The following is a 20,645-nucleotide window of genomic DNA, read 5'->3' as shown; positions in this document are numbered from 1 at the left end:
GTGTTCTATGCCCACCACCCCAAAGTCCGCCTGACGGTATAATAAATTATACATATAGGTACACTTGATGACATGTATATTATAAAAATGAATCACTTAATACGTTTTATGCAGAAATACTATCTGAGCATAATATAATACAAAACATAATTATATATTAAAATATTAAATTATACGTTCTGATATAAAATTTTTATTTCTAGTTTGGACAACGGTCGACATAATGTCTTTATAAAGATCATGTTTCATGAGTAGAAAAAAGCAAGGTCTGATAGTTGCATGGGTTGTGGGTTACCACTGGGGTCGGTGTCATTAAACAAGAAAGCAGCGATAAATCATGGACTAAAACCGATTCTGAGCGGAGCTCGACTTACGAGATTTTATTAAAAGCTGGCTTTTGGTCAATATACTGTCTCGACTATACTGCGATACACACTGCAGTATTATAATTATAAAATAGTTAAAATATATATATAATATTTATTTTTCCGAATGTTGTGGTAATAAAATGTACAATCATTATTGTTTATAAGCCTCGCAATACGTCCATGACGACCACATTTAAATAATTTATATAATTGGATAATCCATTTTTTTTCAAATAACGATTAGGTCCTCAATTCACTTAAATAAAGGTCGTGGATTACAACAATTAAACGTTAGTGGTCCTCGTTAAATGTAAGCTCCGGGTCGTACTTTTGTGGCCTAATTTAATAATCGTATAATATAATGTATGAAAATCCAAGGCTTCATTAATCAGTATAATGACATTTATTCGCAGTTCGACGTACGTATGAGTATTATATAGAATTAAAACCGTTTGGGTTATAATCAATGGACGTATCCATAATTCGCCATACGAAAATCAGTATTAGTCGTAGTAAACTCCCAATAATTATTTTATGATTTCGGTTGCCACAAACGCTGTTACTGTGACTACTATGTGCCGAGCGACATCACACTGATCAACTATAATAAATTACAGTTTCAATACTCTTCAAGCATTTATTGTGCCAAATTAAATCGGCGTTGAAGTTTTTCATTGTATATTGATCGCTGCGGTTATTATTTTAAAAGTCGCCCACTACGATAAACACGGAAAATAATGAGTGAAAAGCTATTTTTGACCGAAAGCCAGTTACGTGAATGAAGTTATTAATAAATGTTACATATCGTAATATTACGACGTGTAAAACTAACACAACACATCGAGAATACTATTAATAAATAATAACCGCCACACAAAAAATTCAACTATAGAACATTATTTGAATCATCGCTAATTTTAATCGGCTGAGGTACTTGGAAGTTGTATAAAAAGTTTTCTCGTAATAGATTTTACGAAGAGAATAATTAAAACTACTAAGATATTATATTTTATTAAAAATTATTTGAAAATTGTTTTCTGTTTTTAAACGTTATGTGTTTTTACTTTTTATGATGTCTAAAATTAGATTTTATACCCACCTACACTTTAAAATAAATAATTCATATTTAAATTAGTTTAACAACAGGGATTTGTCATAGTTGATATTTCAAAACGCTTACCGTTGGATAGATTCAGAAACAATATATCTTCTTTGTCAGCGGCGCTGGCGTACAAATCATACCCGTGTGTGGTTCGAGAAGGATAGAACGCTATGTCACTAATCATTAGAGTGGTTTTGACGTCGAATGAAAATTTGAGGCCAGATTCTATATTGATTGATTAAATTACATTTAAATAAACAATTTGGTATACCATAATATTATTATGTATACCGGGTATACGGTTCGTCACTGATAAAACCTACCTAAAACTTGTTGGACAACCAAGGTCACACCGTCGGCGGCCTTGTCGATGGACACAACGACTCTGCTGTCTGGTGAAACCAAAGGACTTCCTCTGACCGTGGCCTTCTTGTTGACCACTGTGTCGGTCAAATAATCTAAGATTACCTGACCCGTTGCGTGTCCAGTTCCCGGTTCTTCGCATTCGATGATGACAAAACCGTCTGCGTACAACAATATGTGTGTTTGTGTTTATAGTTAGCCATCGGTAAATGAGATGTTGATAATATAATATTTTCGTGTCCGATCAAAGGTTAGGTTAGGTTAGACAACACTAAAATATCGATCATTTATACCCATTGCAGCATACTTACACAAGGACGAAAATTGCAGGGTGCGGGGCACGCAGTTGTACGGTGACAGGTCTATACTTCTAATGTACCGCATGTTGGCCAAATCCAGTTTGTAAAGTCCTCTTTGGTTGGCGTGGCTCACATAACCGTACTTGAACCAGTGGCTCAAGTCCTGCGAAATTTCGGGATATCAATAAAACCGTCCGTCAGAGTTGCATATTTATATATTATAATATAGTAATATTAAAACGTTGCTCACACGTACCTGTGCTGTGGGCATGAACAAATCTCTGACCAAATCGAATTGCCCGTCTATCGGTTCTGGGTGGACGGTGTGGTGTTTTCGCTTTTGAGACGCATCCCTAATCACCTGAATCGTCTTCACGCCGTCGTCGTACACGCTCCTCCAATTCAACACCCACACTTGATCCAGATGTGCCACGTAGTGCAGAGCCACTGGATATTTGTCCGTGATTACGACCTATGTGTTATAATAACGAATAAACGAACTATTATCTCACCGTTCATTCCAAAATCTATATATAGGTAATAATTAAGGTATAGGTATACAGATATACATCAAAACACAATAAGATAAAATAAATGTACCTATTATATGAATAAGGTAATCTATATATATAAGAATCTAACTGATTTTGGAGACGAAGGAAATCGGTTTTGAACCCTCATTATAATAATAATAATAATAATAATTAACTAATTACCAATTATTTTCATATATGCGCCGATAACGATGTCTGTTTCTTTTTTTTATTTTATAATCATTGTATTATTTGTGTAGCCAAAAATAGTCTTATGTTTTTAAATTAAATTTTAAAAAAATAATTTCTCCCGGAGGAAGATCAGGCAGCTAGTATATTATAATAATATTGTAAAGCAATTGGGTAGGCATTCACTTGAAAAAGATATTTTGCATTTAAAATAATTCTGATAATAATTGTGAGCTCCTGACAAGTTAGACTTAGGTTGTCCTGCGTTTATTCCCATTCGTATTTACTATTTAGTTATATTACGACACAATTTAATAGTTAAGAGGACGCTACTCTCGCACTCGCTGGCCCCGTCCTTACAAAAGCGTACATGGCAAATTGAAAGTTCTGAATGATTAATATTGGAGCGAATTGATGACCTATTATCAAATGTAAGAGTAATAATATTATCTAGTGAACATCGTAGGTTTTTTATCTATAAATTTAAAACAAACTATGAGTATTTTAAAATTTAAAATTGTTTGTGCATTTTAAAATACACATAACTTGTTTAGAAAAAAAAAAAAACTAAAACACCTATGAGGTTCAGTACTTCAGTACATAATATTCTTAATTCTAAATTTGAATTTTGATAATTGATCAATTCGGTCTTGTATTAAACATACCTGAGATAAATAAATTATTTAGAACGTACAATTTGCTATGTTGTGCGTCTGTAAGACAGATAGAACGCATGTGGGTGTGGCTCCCACTTAATTAAAATCGGTACAAGTATACGTGGTGTAAGTATACTAGCTATCGTCAGAATAAATTTAAATAATGATAATCCAATTATTAGTATCATTAGCTGATCATATTATGACCTACTGCATTTATTATATTAAAAACCTGATAAACACTTCATAATTTATAACATATAAGTGTCTGTACTCTGTAGTACTTGTTACCCGATACAAGTATAATATGAAGTACAATATCTCGTAAATGCTTTTTTTACCGTACTCTCCACACATTAATATTGTATATAAATACGAATAAATAGCATATCCTATATACAAAGCTGTATCGTGTCGTATAATATAGGTGCACTCACGTCGACGACGACCATCTGAATCTTGCTGATGACCAACACTCTGTCTTTGAGCGGCTGCGACACGTAAACGTAACGGTTGGCCACGTTGATAGCCTGACCCCAGCTGCAATTGACACCTTTGTCTCCGCAAACGTATTCCTATATATTATATTACACACGTAAGCACGATGACAAGGGGTACGACGATTACATCGAGATATGCATATACAGACGATTTACTCGTATAATGGCGATCGGCAAACACTGTCCGACATTATGGCATCAATAACACCGTACCTACCGAACATGCAAATAATATATACCTGAGTTCCGGGTATGATGTCCGTGGACTGGATTTGATGGTAGAGCCGGCAAGCGGTGGGCTCGTAAACAGACACTCCCCAGTCGTGAAAAGCGAAAAACCGGCGTTCTTCTTTCGGCGCGGCTGTAAAAACGCGACGAGAATAATATTAATATGATGCATTATTATATAATTATTGAAATTTTTGTTATTAGCACAAAATATTTGATATATTTCGTTCGATTTAGATCCGACCGCACCATACTCACTAGGCGTCAAAATTTCTTGAACGATTAATGACGATATGTCTCTGGTGACTCCACCGGTGTTCGATGCCTGGCACATGTAAGCTCCGGTGTCAGCGTAATCGATATTATTAATACTCAGTTCGGTTCCGTTGCCGACCACTCTGTACTTTTGCATCATGTCCAACTTTAGACGCTCTTCGTTTTTCAGCCAAACCACCTATATGGGTACAAAAGCATTCATTTAATCCAATAAGTACTCAAATTCACGATTATAATATGCTCAGAAATACAGAATGACCTAAACGTCTCGTTTCATCCTTTAAGTGTTTCCATTCAGTAAATCAGTATAATTAATAGCGGGTTTTCAGTCGTTTAAGACAAATTATTAAAATCTAGCCTAAGTAAGTTTCTTAAACAGGTAATAAGAATTTTTTACGATATGTTCCGTAAAAATAAATCGTCCTGGAGTTTTCAGTGTAGTTGAAAACAAGTTAATTTTTTTTAAGATTTTATTATACGAATTGACGTTTTAAGATTAATCATTTTTTACCATCTTATCGTGCTCTAACTTGATAAATATTTTTAACATCCGTTTTATTAAATGCGTTTAAAAACCACGATTTGAAAAAAAAGTTATTTTGGAAATCTAAAAAATTAAACTACTTACTATAGGCATTGAAATAACTTAATTAAATTTTTAATAAATATATTTTCTACCCGGAGATACCCATAAACCTTGGATATGCTGTACTTATAAATGTATATATAAATATAATATGCTGAATGCGATATATAATTATGTATATATATATACATATTATATGTACCTCGGGGAAAGGTTCTCCAATTACGTGACAAAACATGGAAGTCTTTTCTCCTGGTCTTCGAGATTGAATTCTAGGCGTGACTTTAACTTCGGGCAAAGCTTAAACACCACAAAAATCGAATTAAAAAAGGCAACATTCGACAATTATTATTACATATAATATATTATTATCATGCATTGAGTTATTATTGAACGTACTGTGAACAGTCAACACGTGCGTCTGGGTCACCTCCGAGTTTCTCAGAGCTCTGCACGTGTAATTCCCCGCGTGGACCAATTGTATTTTGGTGAGGTACAGCGATCCGTCGCTGAAAACCCTCACGTCCTCGTCGCCAAGGGTCGTTAGATCGGCGGAATATCGTTTCCAAACGATTGGAGGAGGCGGATTGCCGCTTACGTCACATCGGATTTCCACGTTGTCACCGACCTTTGCGGATATTCTATTGATCTCGAGCGCTTTCTCCAGAGTGACCACCGACAAGCCTATTATAATAACGTTCGGTGTAAAAAAATACGCATAGGTAATAAATAATGGAAATCTAAAGAGTCTATTATGATATACTTATGTGCACTATATATACGAGATGAGGCACCATTAGAGTGCTACAGGACACTGTAAGGATATAGATCAAAGTGATACATGGGTATATGTTATATTTATTATGTAGGACGTGAACAGGATTTGGCGCAGCGTGAGCAAATTAAATCCCTGTGTATACCTTAACATCTTATTTTAGAATTTACTTTGAACCATTTACTCTAGGTATATAAGTAGTAACCTAACCTATACACACTTACTGTATAGTTTACTGAAAGCTGCGTAGAATTCGTTCAAACCTAGACGTCCATCTTTATCCATGTCTTCAAAGCTAATCATGTCTGACATAACACAAACGTCGGATATATCATCGAGCTTATCCTGTTTAGTTATCTGAAACACGTTCAATTAGTAAAATATATATTTTTTTATACTTAACTTTTTTTTTTTTTACTGAATAATTATATCACACGTGCGGCATTTGTATAAACTTGGAAAAATAATTTATATTTTCGTTGCTTGGATTAAAAAAGTTTTTTGTTCACAATAAAAGGTAAATAGAACTATGTGCATGGTGTATTTTACGATTATAGCTGTTAAACATTTTAAATTAAAATTATTGTTTGAACTTTAGCACTCATTATGTAAATATTTTTGTTTACTTAATTATTATAAAACAACACATACTACCTTTATAATATAGTTAACGTTTTCAAAAAGAAATAAATGTACATTTTTCTTGAAATAATAAGCACATAATATTATACTTAGAGTTTAGTTTACAACGGTTAAAACAACGTTTCACATATTATGTACCGATCTTACAAAATTAATAAGTGCACATGTATATTGCGTAAATTTATGAAACGATGAAACATATTATGGGTTCAAAGAAGAGAGATATCATTCTTGGAAAATTATATTCCAAATTTGTCGATACATTTGTCGGTATACCCACACGCTTTATAGGAAATAATCGACTTTTTTAATCTAAGCTCGAACATATAATATTACATCATATGCGCATAATATATATATATATATATATATGAATAAAAAATGCTATTATATTGATATTTCTTTGATCAATAATGCAAGACATTTATGTGGTAGTACACATTTGTGAAAAAAGACTTTCTTAAAGAGAGATTTGAAATCCTTTACAACGTTAACGATACAGTCTGTATAGCATATATTATATTCAACCGAAATAAGTTCGTAATTTGTTGTATAATATGCGTGTTACTTTAATGTATTTTAAGTCTATTAAATATCGAATTCTAAATAAGAACGAATTAATTTTAAAATTAAATATACGAAAGGCTTCTTTTTATGTTATAATGAATGCTGTATAGATTATGGGTATTATAATTATAATTTACAGTGCAAGTTTAGAGGGAACCCCATACAATATAATATTCACAACGGCATTAGTATAATATAAAAGAATAAATTGTAATTTATAGAAGTTAGAATAACTTTGAAGCCACTAATTAATCTACGAAAAACAGTTAACAACGGTCAACGACATCAAGTTATTTAAATGTTGTTTTACCGAGACGTCTGAACAAAGTTTATTGAATAAAAAAGACAGTTAACTAAACAAAAACGGACGAAACAATAATATATACCTTTTGTAGTTCTTCGCGTTGCAAAAATCCATCGCCGTCCAAATCCAAATAACGGAACAACGCACTGACCATATACTCCTTGCCACCGTTCCAACTTTTTTGATACATGAGTTTGGCGTGATTTATCAGCAACAAATTATCCTGCGAAAGATAATGGTAACGAAATACACGTGGTATTATTTCCTTTATTCTCGTGGATGAATAAATTGTAATCATTGCATGGTTTGTGGGCTATACATGGTGGGGGAACGGGGAAAATGAAAAAAAAAACAATAACAACGAAAAAACACCTTTATTACGGTGGCACGATGGCTGTTTTCATTTCGGTGGTATTCTCTCGTTATTATCATAAGACGCGTCTTATTATACACCATCCGACCCAAGTAGCTGTCTGTGTGTATACGGATAGGCCGCCCAGAGGCTGAGCCGGCTGTATATAGGAGGAAAGAGCTTTTTGTAAACATAATTTATACGCGGCCAAAGAGGGATACACGTTCCCAAAAGTACGATAAATCCTGACCGCGAGCATTAATTCCTGTGGTTGCACCCTCTTTTAATTGAACAAGAAACATTTATTACCATTTTATGCGTTTTGCGTCGAAAAACCACAACGGCGGCGGGCGTGAGTGGTAGAAAAAACATATATTACCGCGGCCATATCATCGAGGGCGGTCTCTCGGTGGGGCCGCCGCGCGATACCGTTTTGGGTTCGTAATTCGCATATACGGCTGAAAACGTCTAATTGTTAAGGGCCGACACAACTTATGCGCGATAATATCGTGTATTATTTAGTATCATCGAAAGGATCGCATCCAAGGGGATGGGGTGGTGTGCGATTTAAATTGTATTTACGGTCCGCAAAATAACCTACACAACCTCAAACGTTTGTCATTCGTAAGACACAATATAGCAAATATAATATTATAAGTACGCGGGCTCGTGCTCGACTTATTGAACTTCCATTATGAAATATATATTGTAATATACAGCCACAGTATACATATTATATCATTTCATGCATGAATATGGGGGGGGGGGGTCGGTTCACGGTGGATGAGAACCATCAAACCCGCCACTCACTTTTAAAATAATAATTATTATTATTATTATCGTTATTGTCTTATAGCGGTTGTGGGTTGGTAAATATTTATGGTAATGGTTAAGTAAACACAAAGAAACCCAATAACCTTTAGAGCCATAGTATGCCCACGATCGACCGGAATAACAATCAGAACGCGGATGTAATATATTTTACGATATTTTATATTATTATCATAATATATTTGGAGCGATTCTCCGATTAAGTTATGTAAATTTCAGAGGCGTACATTATTTTGCAAGTGATTCAGAGATATTATTTGATCGCGACTTAACAGTATCGTGTCGTCGACGGTTCACATAATATAATATAATTATAAAAAAAAAACACCGCCGGCGTAAATGCGTAATGATTACTGTAAACTAATGATTGAATATTTATAAACAAAAACGTATGAAGGTTCTATACGAACTGCAGACTCATAAAATTAACCGACATTATTCCACTATAGTTCATACGAAAGTAATAATTATGTCATATTCTTCCCAACAGCACATATTTAATGCATATTTTATACTTCAACTTAGCATTTCAATTTACATATTAAATCGAAAACATTTTACACGTTTTAGTCGATCTGAAAAGCACTAAAAATAGATAGTATTATGAAATAAAATAATAATGAAGAGTAAACGGATTTCTATTCTGCACTTATGAGATGGTGTTACACCAGCATATACTATATTATCTCGATGTTTCCGTCTCATTACAAACGCAACACATACTGTAGCTACATATTTACTTTCAATTCAACAGACCTCGTGTTCCTGTTTACAGTTTCACCATATTATAGTTATCGTGTTATAGCAAATCGGATATTCAATTAAAAGTTAAAGTAAATTGTACCTGTTATTTTTTCAATATATATATATAAATCGAATATTTTACTCCTTCTAACTTAACTTAAAATGAATATATCGAACCAAAAACTAACAACCTACTTATCTAATATAATGATTCACGAAAATAAATACCCATAATTTTTCTTTAATCATACAGTTATTTAAAATAGAGTTTTTGTTCTTTTTACATATACATAAAAATCATAATTTCGAATAGTTGAGATTTTTGTTTACCATTTAAGTTTCAATTTTACCTAATCAAATGTCCTGTGGCGATATAAACTAATATTTTTCAAATAAGAATTCTTTTTTTACTTAGAATTATTCAGTAGATAATATTTTGTTTTAAAAACATTTATCAAAATCAAAATTTTAGCGAATAGTTTCTGAGTTATTCTATGTATGCGTGTATGAGTAATTACGGATAACAAAAATAAAAAATAGATTTCATAAATTTAAAGTATAAATAATTATAAAGGTAATATTTAATTTATTTATTCAGCTCAACTTAAGTTATAACTTATAAGTTATAAGTACTATTAAAGTACAAAAAAAAAATTTTAAAAATCATGAACTGATTACCCTTAACTTTAAGTAAGCTAAAAGTGGGGGGAGGGTCTTCAAAACTATTAATGAACCATAACTTAAAAAATAAAATTACCGTTTACAACTTGAAATAAATAGTGAAAAATGCTCAGTTTTATTATCCAGTATACGAGGCAATAGTAGAGAAAACAATAATTATCTCAAGTAATATTTACACATAGTGCACATGAACAACAAATAATAATTTCAAAGTAATATTAAATAACAATAATAAAATAGGTATTATTGAATCCTAGCATTTGTTATTCTTGGACAATTTTATCAACTACAAAATGTTCATGTTAATAAATAATATTAAAGACTATATAATTTTCAAATCATCATAGCCTCTGTATTTTATACAACCCTATATACGTGAACATACATTGCCTTTAGAACCTACACAATGACTGATAACTCAAAAACCACATGTACGAATTTTGATTTAGATATTATGTGTTTGACAAGGTTCTCATAATATAAAAAAATAGTTGAAATTGTATCGCCGCAAGACAAGAAAAAGTCTCGAGTATTCGAAAATGTGGTCTTCAAGTACGTGTACGAATTCCATTAAAACCAACTAATTAATTATTAAATGAAATAAAAAAAAAGAGGTAATGAGAGATCGTGTTTGGTTAACCGTCCTGTGTATACCGCAACTGCAGCGGCGTCCCCTTGACAGTTACACGGGAAGCAATACACGGTTACACGGGTTATTGCACTCGGCGTGTGTCGAAATCAAAACGTATCAAGACTTACAATCATATTATTTCCAATACACGCGATGAAATAACGACAATATTATTTATCGGAGTGAAAAATAAATCGTTATTCGTGCGCGGGACGGGCATCGGCAACGGGGACGGAACAATATAAAGCGGTTCGCGCAAACATACGTCGTTTTCAGCGCAAGCCAAAAACCACGCCACATGTACACGACTGGAAAGCGTTTGCCATGATGATAATACAATATGTGTGCGAGCGACGACGACCGTTATCAATTCCGACGACAAATACGTTTCGCCAGCGTGTTTATTATCATATCCGGATTATATGTATACATATATGTACGCCGCGATGATAATAATAATATATCGCGAGCGAGAACGAACGGGACGTTTGCCAAAATAGCTGCACAACCACACCGTCGCACAATGACGCCGCAGCGGACGACACGATATTTTGCGCGCGACGGGAATACGACGACCGAACCTTGTTCCCTCCGATTTCGCATACAAATCTGAAATCAGTCCCCGTGTAAAATAATAATTTAATCATACTTCTCCGCGGAATACGTTCCGCGGGTCTGCGTGACTGCGTCGTGTAGAGAGTGGTGTTTCGTGTTGTTTGGGGGGGGGGGGGCACGTTTACAACCCTCGGCAATTTTCACGCGTAAAAAAGAAAAAAAACAGTGGAATAACACCGCACGAGTACTCGATTTATAATTGTATTACGATTAGTTGGACGTCGGAGTGGCGTGTTCCTAGTGCGGAGTATCATATTTTTAATTATTACACTGTGACATAACAATGCTATGTATATTATTATAATAATTATACCTAATTATAATATTACCTACGTGCCGATTATATTATTATTTTATACGTAATTCGATAATGGACGGGCTTATATATTATTAAGTTCGACGACACATGACTACAACTGTGCTACCAGTCGCCGAGCACTATTTGAGATCCTCAAATTCACCGTCGTCGGCTATTAAACATTTTATTGTAGTTGCGGGTGCCACATGTTGGCACGTAATTTCCGTCCCATATCGAATTCGTTTACGGGTACCAGCTGCACACCGACGTACCAAAATTGCCTATACACCGCGCCGGCCAACGGATATGTTGTTATTAAAAAAATAAGTGATATCACTAAGTGACTAATTATTTGGAACAACGGCTGACCTTTAGTTTTACTTAATAACAAATACAAACACCATATCGAGTGTTCAGAACTAAAATCCAGATTTTTAGATCATTTAATTGATATTTTTGTTTGGAATTTACATCCTACAGCTACCGAATATAATACACATTAATTTTTTTTCAAAGATAATTTTCCACCAAAAAAATTAAGAATGGGTCAAAAATGATTTTGAAATTTTAACCGCTGATGAGGTGAAAATTGTTAATTAAGACATATATTCCAAATTTTAGCCTAGGAACCCCTTTACCCGAAACCCTAAAAGCCGTACTCCGCGTTTTTCGTATGAGGGCAAATTTCAAATGATATTAATACGTTAAATTATTACAACAACAGTACCTTCATAATTTCGTATTGCGGGGAATCGCATGTTTTCGCTTCTTTCGATTTGGTTTCCGGTTCAATGGCGTTGTCTGCGGTTTTCGGTAGGATTCGAACATTCTTCGCCTTGGAAGCTGTACAGACATCACGAAACATCATTATTTTCAATCTCGGTAAATTATCCATGATATATATTTATAGACAACATAAATTGTCTTACACAATTGACCAACGACATTGTAAACCAAAAATTCGTATAAATATAGTATTAAATATGAAATGTAGGGGAAGATTTTTCTCGTATATATTTTATATAAGATATGCTAATCGATATATGGTATGAATTATAGCCGATTCGAAAACGTGTATAGTCTTACGAGTTGCTGCGTATGTGATCGGATTTAAAACGATTTATTCGCTCATCATTTCCACTGGGTCCATAATTGATTTATCGCGAACGACATAACGCAATTACATCACATACATACGTAATAGGTAAAACATATATAAATATAAGAATTGATTTATGTTGAACGTTTTTTTTTTACTGGCTACACTAGTATTCTAAGTTAATTTTTATAATTTTAGGAACACATTGACTTTTTGTAAAAATGCTCCAAACTATATAAATACGTTGTTCTAACACACGATGATTTATTTGTGTAATCATCGATAAAATATTCAATAATTATCCGACGATAACATATTTTGTAAAGATCATAATATTATATATGATTAATATTTGAAATCTGCACATTATTTTCTAGAAGAATAATTAAGTTTAGTTTAAAAAAATTAAACCACTTGTATCTTATAATGCAAAAAAAAAATGCTGAACACAGTTAATAGCGGATAATGATTGAACTTTTAAATTTGGAGTATGGAGTAAATAGTAACTGCACTTGTTTGATTTTTCATAGGCAAATTTTATTCATTTTAACATCAAACGGTAATACGCAGTAACGCAGTAATATTCAGTAATAAATTTAATTTAAATTTCTAGTGTTGTAAACTTTTTTATGATATAATAGATATTCAACCTCCCATTAGTTCTGTCCTTTGATGGCCTCAGTGCTCTGATATAAAAATGTGTGTAAAGTAGTAATTTTTAAATTAAAAAATTGTCAATGAAATATTTTTGAACTAACTAAACGTAATTTGAACTGAGTATAATTGATAATATTAAGCAGGTTAAGCTTTCATGATACAGTACAAGTAAATTAACAGATTGGGCACCTATTATACTAAAATGATAAATAGCATAACTGAAATTAAAAAACTTAGAAACTTGAATATTTTTTGTGATTTAAAACAATACTTTTGCTACACCCAAATTACGCCACCACTGCGCGCATTATCACAACACTATGGCACCTACTGACTAGTTCGAAATCCAATTAAAATGTGAATTTATTGATATATAATTTCTTAAATGAGTTGGTTTATGCTGCGACATCTTTATAAACATTAATCATCGGCCAGTCGTATAGAGGACGTGTAGAGTTTTTTCCCCCCAACACCGAGTAAAACTACGAGTCTTCAATATAATAGTATATTATATACAAAATGTAATATACGGCACTTGTAAAGCCATTATACTGCAAGTGTGAGGGTAAATAATAAACGGCCTCCTACCACGGACACTGACTCACCTGAAGGTATGAAACACTTCAACGAATGGTCTATCTCTATGTCGACTCCGGACAAACAGCCGGACCTGTGCAGCTCACATCTGTTGTCGTACAGCCGTCCGTCTGTGCCACACACCCTGCGCTTGGCCGGACCGCATTTCCGCACGCATATGCACCGGGCAACGCCGCCCAGGGCGGCACACTCTTCGCCTCTTCCACAGTAGTGCACGAGACAAGGGTCTGAAACATGAAATCGAAAAGTCTTTGTAATAAAATATGATACCCCGCACGCGCTATTATACTTAGACGACGTCTCCTGGCAAAAATATGTCAAGACGTGGTCACGAAATAAAAATACGTTTACGCGTCGGCCAGATGACGGCATAATAACATATTAATAATCTAACCTATAATGGTGTATAATATATATGTGGCTGTTTGTTTCCCGCAAATCATTATATGACGACGGACAGGACAATGCAAAATCGAACGAGTGTTACATGATTTATTACAGTATAACATATTATTAATTATCGTACATTATACGCAAGTCCGGATCAAAGGAACATTTTGGGACCACTCTCCTCGCTTCAAGTATAAAAAAAATGTATAGTAATTAGTGTCATTTTTTTGCCATTTTACCATGCTCGTGTTGTCGATAATATTCACAAAGTTTATCGTGTATGTGGCATAGCAATGTTATTAAATATTAATTTATGATTTTTCGTGAAATAAACATTTTTGTATATCATGACTATTATTTTTTTAAATTAATTCTATAAAATCTACACAGTAAAAATATGTTTCGTGAAAAGGAATAATGGGCAGTCTTAAATCTCGACTTATATGTATGTATATAATTTAGATTGTATAGGAAAAACGGGTTTATTAACTGAATTACATTATATTTTATGTTTACTGGTCGACGAAATTCGAAATTGCTTTGCTCGTGCATCTTCGTGCAAATTAGGTCCTACACCATAACAATTGTGGTATTTTAATTAAAGTTATGACAAAGAGATTGAGATAGTTTCTACAGTAAAAATAAAAAAAACATTAAAAATTGACAGCGTTATCTTATTTTAACATTAACAATAATTTGAATTGATTTGAATAAATCTGAATTAATTGAATTTAGAAAACAATGAAAACTTAACAAAGTTTAAATAGCTTTAAAATACTAGTAAGTATTTATTTTTGAACTGGTTGTTCATCGTCATTGGCACTAATAACTAATTTAAGTTTCTGTTTATATTAAACTAATAATAAAATATATTTTTTTATAGTATCGATGTATTTAATTAAAACATCTTAAACATAATATTGAGTTTTATGTTCTCTATATTATGCACAGAAATAAAAAAATTAAAAATCGCTTAGCATTTCAATTGCAACATAATTAAATTCTTTCTTAATAGGTTATGAAAACAGATAACTTATTCTTCAATTCTTCATACTTTGTTTTTTTCGATGGTTGGAATTTAATTTTATACGATCAACTTTTTAATTGTCTAATGACGTTATATGCAAAACTTAAAACAGATATCTGTTTAAGACAAATTAAATTTCGAAACTTTTAAAACAGTAGACACAGCTGGTTAGGTTAGGTCAACAAATTAAATAATTTCTTTCGCCGCGGTTCGAATCCGGTTCAGAAAAATTAAAACTAAAATACATCATACAAATTTTTCCGAGAATCGTTAAAAGTTAAAAAAATCACATCTAATAAATATATTATGTCGTATGTAGGTAATACATTGTAATATGATAAGTGTGTATACTGTATAGTATTACGTAACTTTATTTACGGCTATATTTTTTATTTTCCTATACGATTAGCTTTAATTAAAATGTATACGACTTGAACGATTCCCACTGTTAAAAAAAAAAACCCCTGAAAATCGAGAACTGCGATCGTTACGTTCGCAGCGAGCGTCCTTTTAAAACGGAAAGCGTAAAATATTATGCACACAACGTATATGGTGGTAGAAATTACAAATACATTTATCAGATTAGTTTTTTGGTCATGCACGCCGTAAAACGTGACCTTTTCGCATTTCTCGGGGGGTATAATATATTTCGTTTATCATCTAATAATACAATGTATACTGCGCAGTGCGCACGCGAAACGCTCCGTGTATTGTGTTATAGAAAGATGGAGAAATTTCGTTTTCAGATAATGGCACTGTTCGAAAATTTGGTTACGGCGTGTGCCCTACAACTCGACTGGGGCTGGTCCCGGGAATAACGTCGTTTAAGTATAAATGTATAGTATATTATATTATATGGCGAAACTAAATTCCTGCACACGTTTTTTTCGAAATGCGCAATTTCATTATCTCAATCCGACGGTATACGGTCTGAGTAGATGACACGGAGCGAGTGTGGTATATGTACGAACTACCTATACATCATCGGGGTGTAAGCCCCACGTGGCAGCAACAATACGTAATTTGACACAACGTCACATGTCCGTGTGAATAGTTTCTCCCGCTCACCGACGCCATCCGATCGATTCAAAAAATTGTATCGGTATCTCAAGAGTTAATAAATTGCAAGCGTATAGTGATTGTTGGGTAGTTAGTTTTTAGAATTTTCAAATATGTCACTACCTATACAATGTATTGTGATTAGGGTTAGGAGATGTTTATGACTCTTACATATTTTTTTCCCTTCTATAGTCATATTCTAGATCAAATTATATATCCGTTTGGCTTTTGACATAGAAGCTTTTTTATTCAATTTTATTTTGGGTATCTTTAAATTTTCACGTATTTTTTCTACTAATGGCTTTTTCTACATTATAACTTAGAAGTTATTTTTTGAAAAAAAAATCAGTAAAAACTAAAAGTTATTAAATTATTATTGGTTAATGGTTATTACTTATTCGTCGATATTCATAATAATGTACATTGTCATGAACACATTTAAAGATTTGTTTTAGGTTATTTTTTGATATTTTTGACCATATTTGCATGCATTTTTTAGAGCTTTAAGGTCATAAAGGTCATGGTGCACATCATTAATTATGAGCAAAAATCTATTTTGGAGGGCCAACTACACGTATACTACTCTTTTTCAGAAACTTTACCACTCACATTTTACCTTTGTCACTGAGCCATTTTCTAAAAATCAAAATTATAATTACGCCACTGTCGTTATATTAATGTCGTTATTTCCGAATTGATCGATCGGACTGGAATAACGCAGTGTTCAAAATCAATATATCGTGCGATTTAGTTTTTAATTTGTAATATGCGTAGATACATAAACAGCAAAGTACACCGCTGAATCGAAACGAATACGTTTTTGTTTGGTTTTCATACCCTTAGGTATATTTTTTAGGTCACATCGATTTATTTTCAACAGCGCCTTGACCGATTTATAATCAAGCCAAATCGAGTACGTACGGTTATATATATGTGTAATAATATACGTACCTATTAGAAATGGCCGAATGAATTGACGATACATTTAATGTGGTGAATATAAATATATATACAACCGGATTTATCGAATCACATTTGGATTGTTAAATTGGCAATAAATATCCATTAATAAAGACCTTTGGGCTATCTCCTCCTCTTAACCATCTCGAACGTCATTAATGGTGGAAAAGGATTTGAAAATGGGATTTTTTTTTTTAAAAAAAAGGTTCCATTGAATGAATTAATATTATTGACCGTAATATTTATTTTTTACCAGTACGTTGCATAGATGTTTTTCCATATCTTTGGAATACACGAGCGTATATAAATAACAATAATACGCATTCAATAACTCATAATTATAATGATAAAAAATAAATGGAAACTAACGAAGGGTTATATTATTGTACAGTTATTATGCCTTATGCGTATTATAATATACATAACCACACAATGCGATACGAATAATGCGATGCGTAGTATTGACATTGTGGTGACAATATTATGTCAGAATTTTTCAGAAACCGAGAGAAGACATTTTATTATTTTGAGTTTAAATTACCGTTATTGAATCATTCAATCATTGTATTAAATAATTGTCATTGACAATAATACTGCAATAAATCCAGAAAAAAACCAACCTAGTTAAATGTAATAATTATTGACGGGCCGTGAATAATGTACACTACCATGTTAATATGTACCAATATATAAGTACGTATGTGCAGCTGTATAAGACGTAACAGAAATATCTGATAAGTGACAAATATAATTACCTAAGATTATTCTTTTCACATTTACAGCCAAGTATAATCATAAATCATAATAGTTAAAATAAAAAAAAGATTAGAATAACATTTATTTCTTATTACTTTTTTCATTTTTATTTGTTTGTTGCATCCCAAAGACTGTATATTTATAATTAAAACAGTCATCGTCGTCGGTTAAGGTTTGATATAATAAGCATTTGAAACTCAATTGTATCATTATAGGTTCAATTTAGTAAATGTCATATTCAATAAATAATTATAAACCGTATTTATAAGTAATAATATGTGTAAAATATAGCATTAATTTTCTCGTTTATGTTGACAAATGTAAAATTGTTTTCATTGTTGTATCAACCTCTTTTTTAAACAATATTTCTACCACGTCCCCGACGCAGCGTTTTACGAATCTAAAAAAAATGGCCGATAGTGCAGATGGCCGAACGAATATTTATTTTATAAGTACGCTTATAACTATATTACAAAGCGAAATCGGCGGGGGAAAAATACAAATAACAACCACACGAAAAACGATTTGTCCCACAGCATTGCAGCGAGAATATAAACGATTCCCGTTCGAGCCTCCCAATCCTCGGCACACGTTTTCGCGGTATAACTCGCAACCATGTACATGAACGCGCTTCGTATTTTATATACAATATATATTATATACATATATACATATATATAATGCATATACCTACCTATATGTACTTACGAGTGCACGTGGAGCCGATACGAGGGAAACGATGCCGATAACTGTATTTATCCCGTCAGATCAGTCTCCTTATTCTTCAACCCCATCTCCGGGAGGGGGGCGACTTGGCCTCAAAACATCATTTCGCTGTCCGACGTTCGCGGTTTTAACGAAATAGCGCACCGCGCGCGTGTTCGTGTCGTATTGTGCGTGTATCGATTACGGTACACATCGATACAACCTCTCAACCCCATCCCCGCACCCCGCTTCACATGAACCGTACCCACGCCCACCCGTCGCCGCGGGTTCGTCACAGTCGACGGCTACCGCTGCTGCACCAGAGACCATAGCTCTCGACGAAATCAAATTACCGCACAATAATACACACAATCACTATTATTATGTATACTCACATATTATACTCGCATTTTTTGTACAGGTACCTACCATATGTACGCATTCTTTCCGTGACGCGATAATAATGCAAGTACCGCACCGCATCACAATGGCTTACAGGCGTATAACATCGTTGCAGGCTTCTTGTTCGCGATACAATTGATCACCGAGCACAATAATATTATTTTCACCCCGCTGCAGCGGATCCATATGAGTATGTATAACTGCGAACGCTGTAATAGATATTTCGACAGTGTTATTGTTCGCTCCCGCGCATCTACGTGCTATGGAACACGGCGTATACAATAATATTTTTCTTGTTGCGGCCGTTTACACAAAACATAATCCAAACATATGTGTCTTCTGCCGTGCCAATCTGTATCTGGACCAATTTTTGAGACGTCTTTCTTTACACTGTCTTCCCGACGGTCTTTTTCCAATCAGATTTTCCTACTACGCCGTCTTCACCCATGCTTTTTTTCCGCCGTAATGGCATGTCTGTTTCAGCATTTACCTTTTAATCTCGTCGTTTGCTATTTATCCTGTAATATAACTTACAGAAGTTCCTCAACTCTTCGTTATGTTTCTCGTGCATCATTTGCCATTCCTCTTTTGTTTTTCGGGGCATGGACTATATCATAATATTTATGACTACAGTATTATCAGGTGCATATACTACTTGAGTAGTTGAGTCCCAAATTAATAAATGCAGAAATCTATGATTCAGATTACCTGTTAGTTTTTACCAGCGGTAAGTTGTGTCCAAACAGTTTGGGACGCAACTTACACCAGTGCTGGATGGATTACTCTTTAGGAAAAGTTGACAACCACCTAGAGGCCCAGTGAAAACAATTTTTTTTTTCATTGGACGGATTAATGGAACAAAATTCAATGTAAATATCATACGATAGATATACTGTATGCAGTAGAAAATATTTTTTGGATTTTGTCAAATAATATATTATATTGTATATTATCAGGGGACGACGAACAATATCGTCGTTCGGCGAAAGCTTGCATCATCAAACGCCGTAAATATTTGAAATTTAACTTTAAGTTAATTAATTTTTTTATAGTTGTTAAAAATCATTTTTTTGCAACTATTAGAAAGAGTAAGAATACTAATTCAGTTTTTCTGTAAAAGAATAAGAATTTTAGTGAAATAATAAAAGAAGCATTGTTGTATTTATTAAAATCAGTTAGAATATTATTAAAACTGCTTGTATTAATAAATTAGAAGGTAGTCAAAGTAAAGACGCATATATAGGTAATCAATTTTTAGGGACTCAAAATCTTAAATGCTTATAAGGTTGCATAAATATTTAATTTGGCACTGATCTTACCTGTCGTATTTATTGACGGGTATTTCACGTCCAGAACAATAATTTCGTATTGAAATCATCTCAAAACATAGAAATGCTCTTTATGATAATATATAATAAGTCGTGTACTCATGTCACAGCTGTAGTCCAACATT

General features: G+C 33.2%; 1 protein-coding gene across 3 annotated transcripts in view; it reads right to left on the bottom strand.

Moving 5' to 3' along the window:
* The window catches only part of LOC111035860 (follistatin-related protein 5-like), a 116,563-nt gene that overhangs the window by 3,304 nt on the left and 92,614 nt on the right, over positions 1-20,645 (bottom strand). For 2 of the 3 annotated variants that reach the window (XM_022317658.1, XM_022317659.1), the window contains exons 4-16: positions 13,902-14,120; positions 12,268-12,383; positions 7,471-7,611; positions 6,100-6,232; positions 5,500-5,784; positions 5,303-5,400; positions 4,488-4,692; positions 4,250-4,371; positions 3,948-4,085; positions 2,389-2,604; positions 2,145-2,295; positions 1,794-1,994; positions 1,549-1,695 (exon numbers count right to left, since the gene is read on the bottom strand). In XM_022317658.1, coding sequence (XP_022173350.1) covers positions 1,549-1,695; positions 1,794-1,994; positions 2,145-2,295; positions 2,389-2,604; positions 3,948-4,085; positions 4,250-4,371; positions 4,488-4,692; positions 5,303-5,400; positions 5,500-5,784; positions 6,100-6,232; positions 7,471-7,611; positions 12,268-12,383; positions 13,902-14,120 — 2,172 coding nt within the window. The remainder of the gene's footprint in view (positions 1-1,548; positions 1,696-1,793; positions 1,995-2,144; positions 2,296-2,388; positions 2,605-3,947; positions 4,086-4,249; positions 4,372-4,487; positions 4,693-5,302; positions 5,401-5,499; positions 5,785-6,099; positions 6,233-7,470; positions 7,612-12,267; positions 12,384-13,901; positions 14,121-20,645) is intronic. The other variant, XM_022317660.1, reaches the window with a different exon arrangement.

This window comes from Myzus persicae, unplaced genomic scaffold (genome assembly GCF_001856785.1).
Source record: "Myzus persicae strain clone G006 unplaced genomic scaffold, MPER_G0061.0, whole genome shotgun sequence".
Taxonomy (NCBI): domain Eukaryota; kingdom Metazoa; phylum Arthropoda; class Insecta; order Hemiptera; family Aphididae; genus Myzus; species Myzus persicae.
The sequence above is the reverse complement of the archived record's forward strand: the minus strand, read 5'-3'. Positions and strand labels throughout refer to the sequence as shown.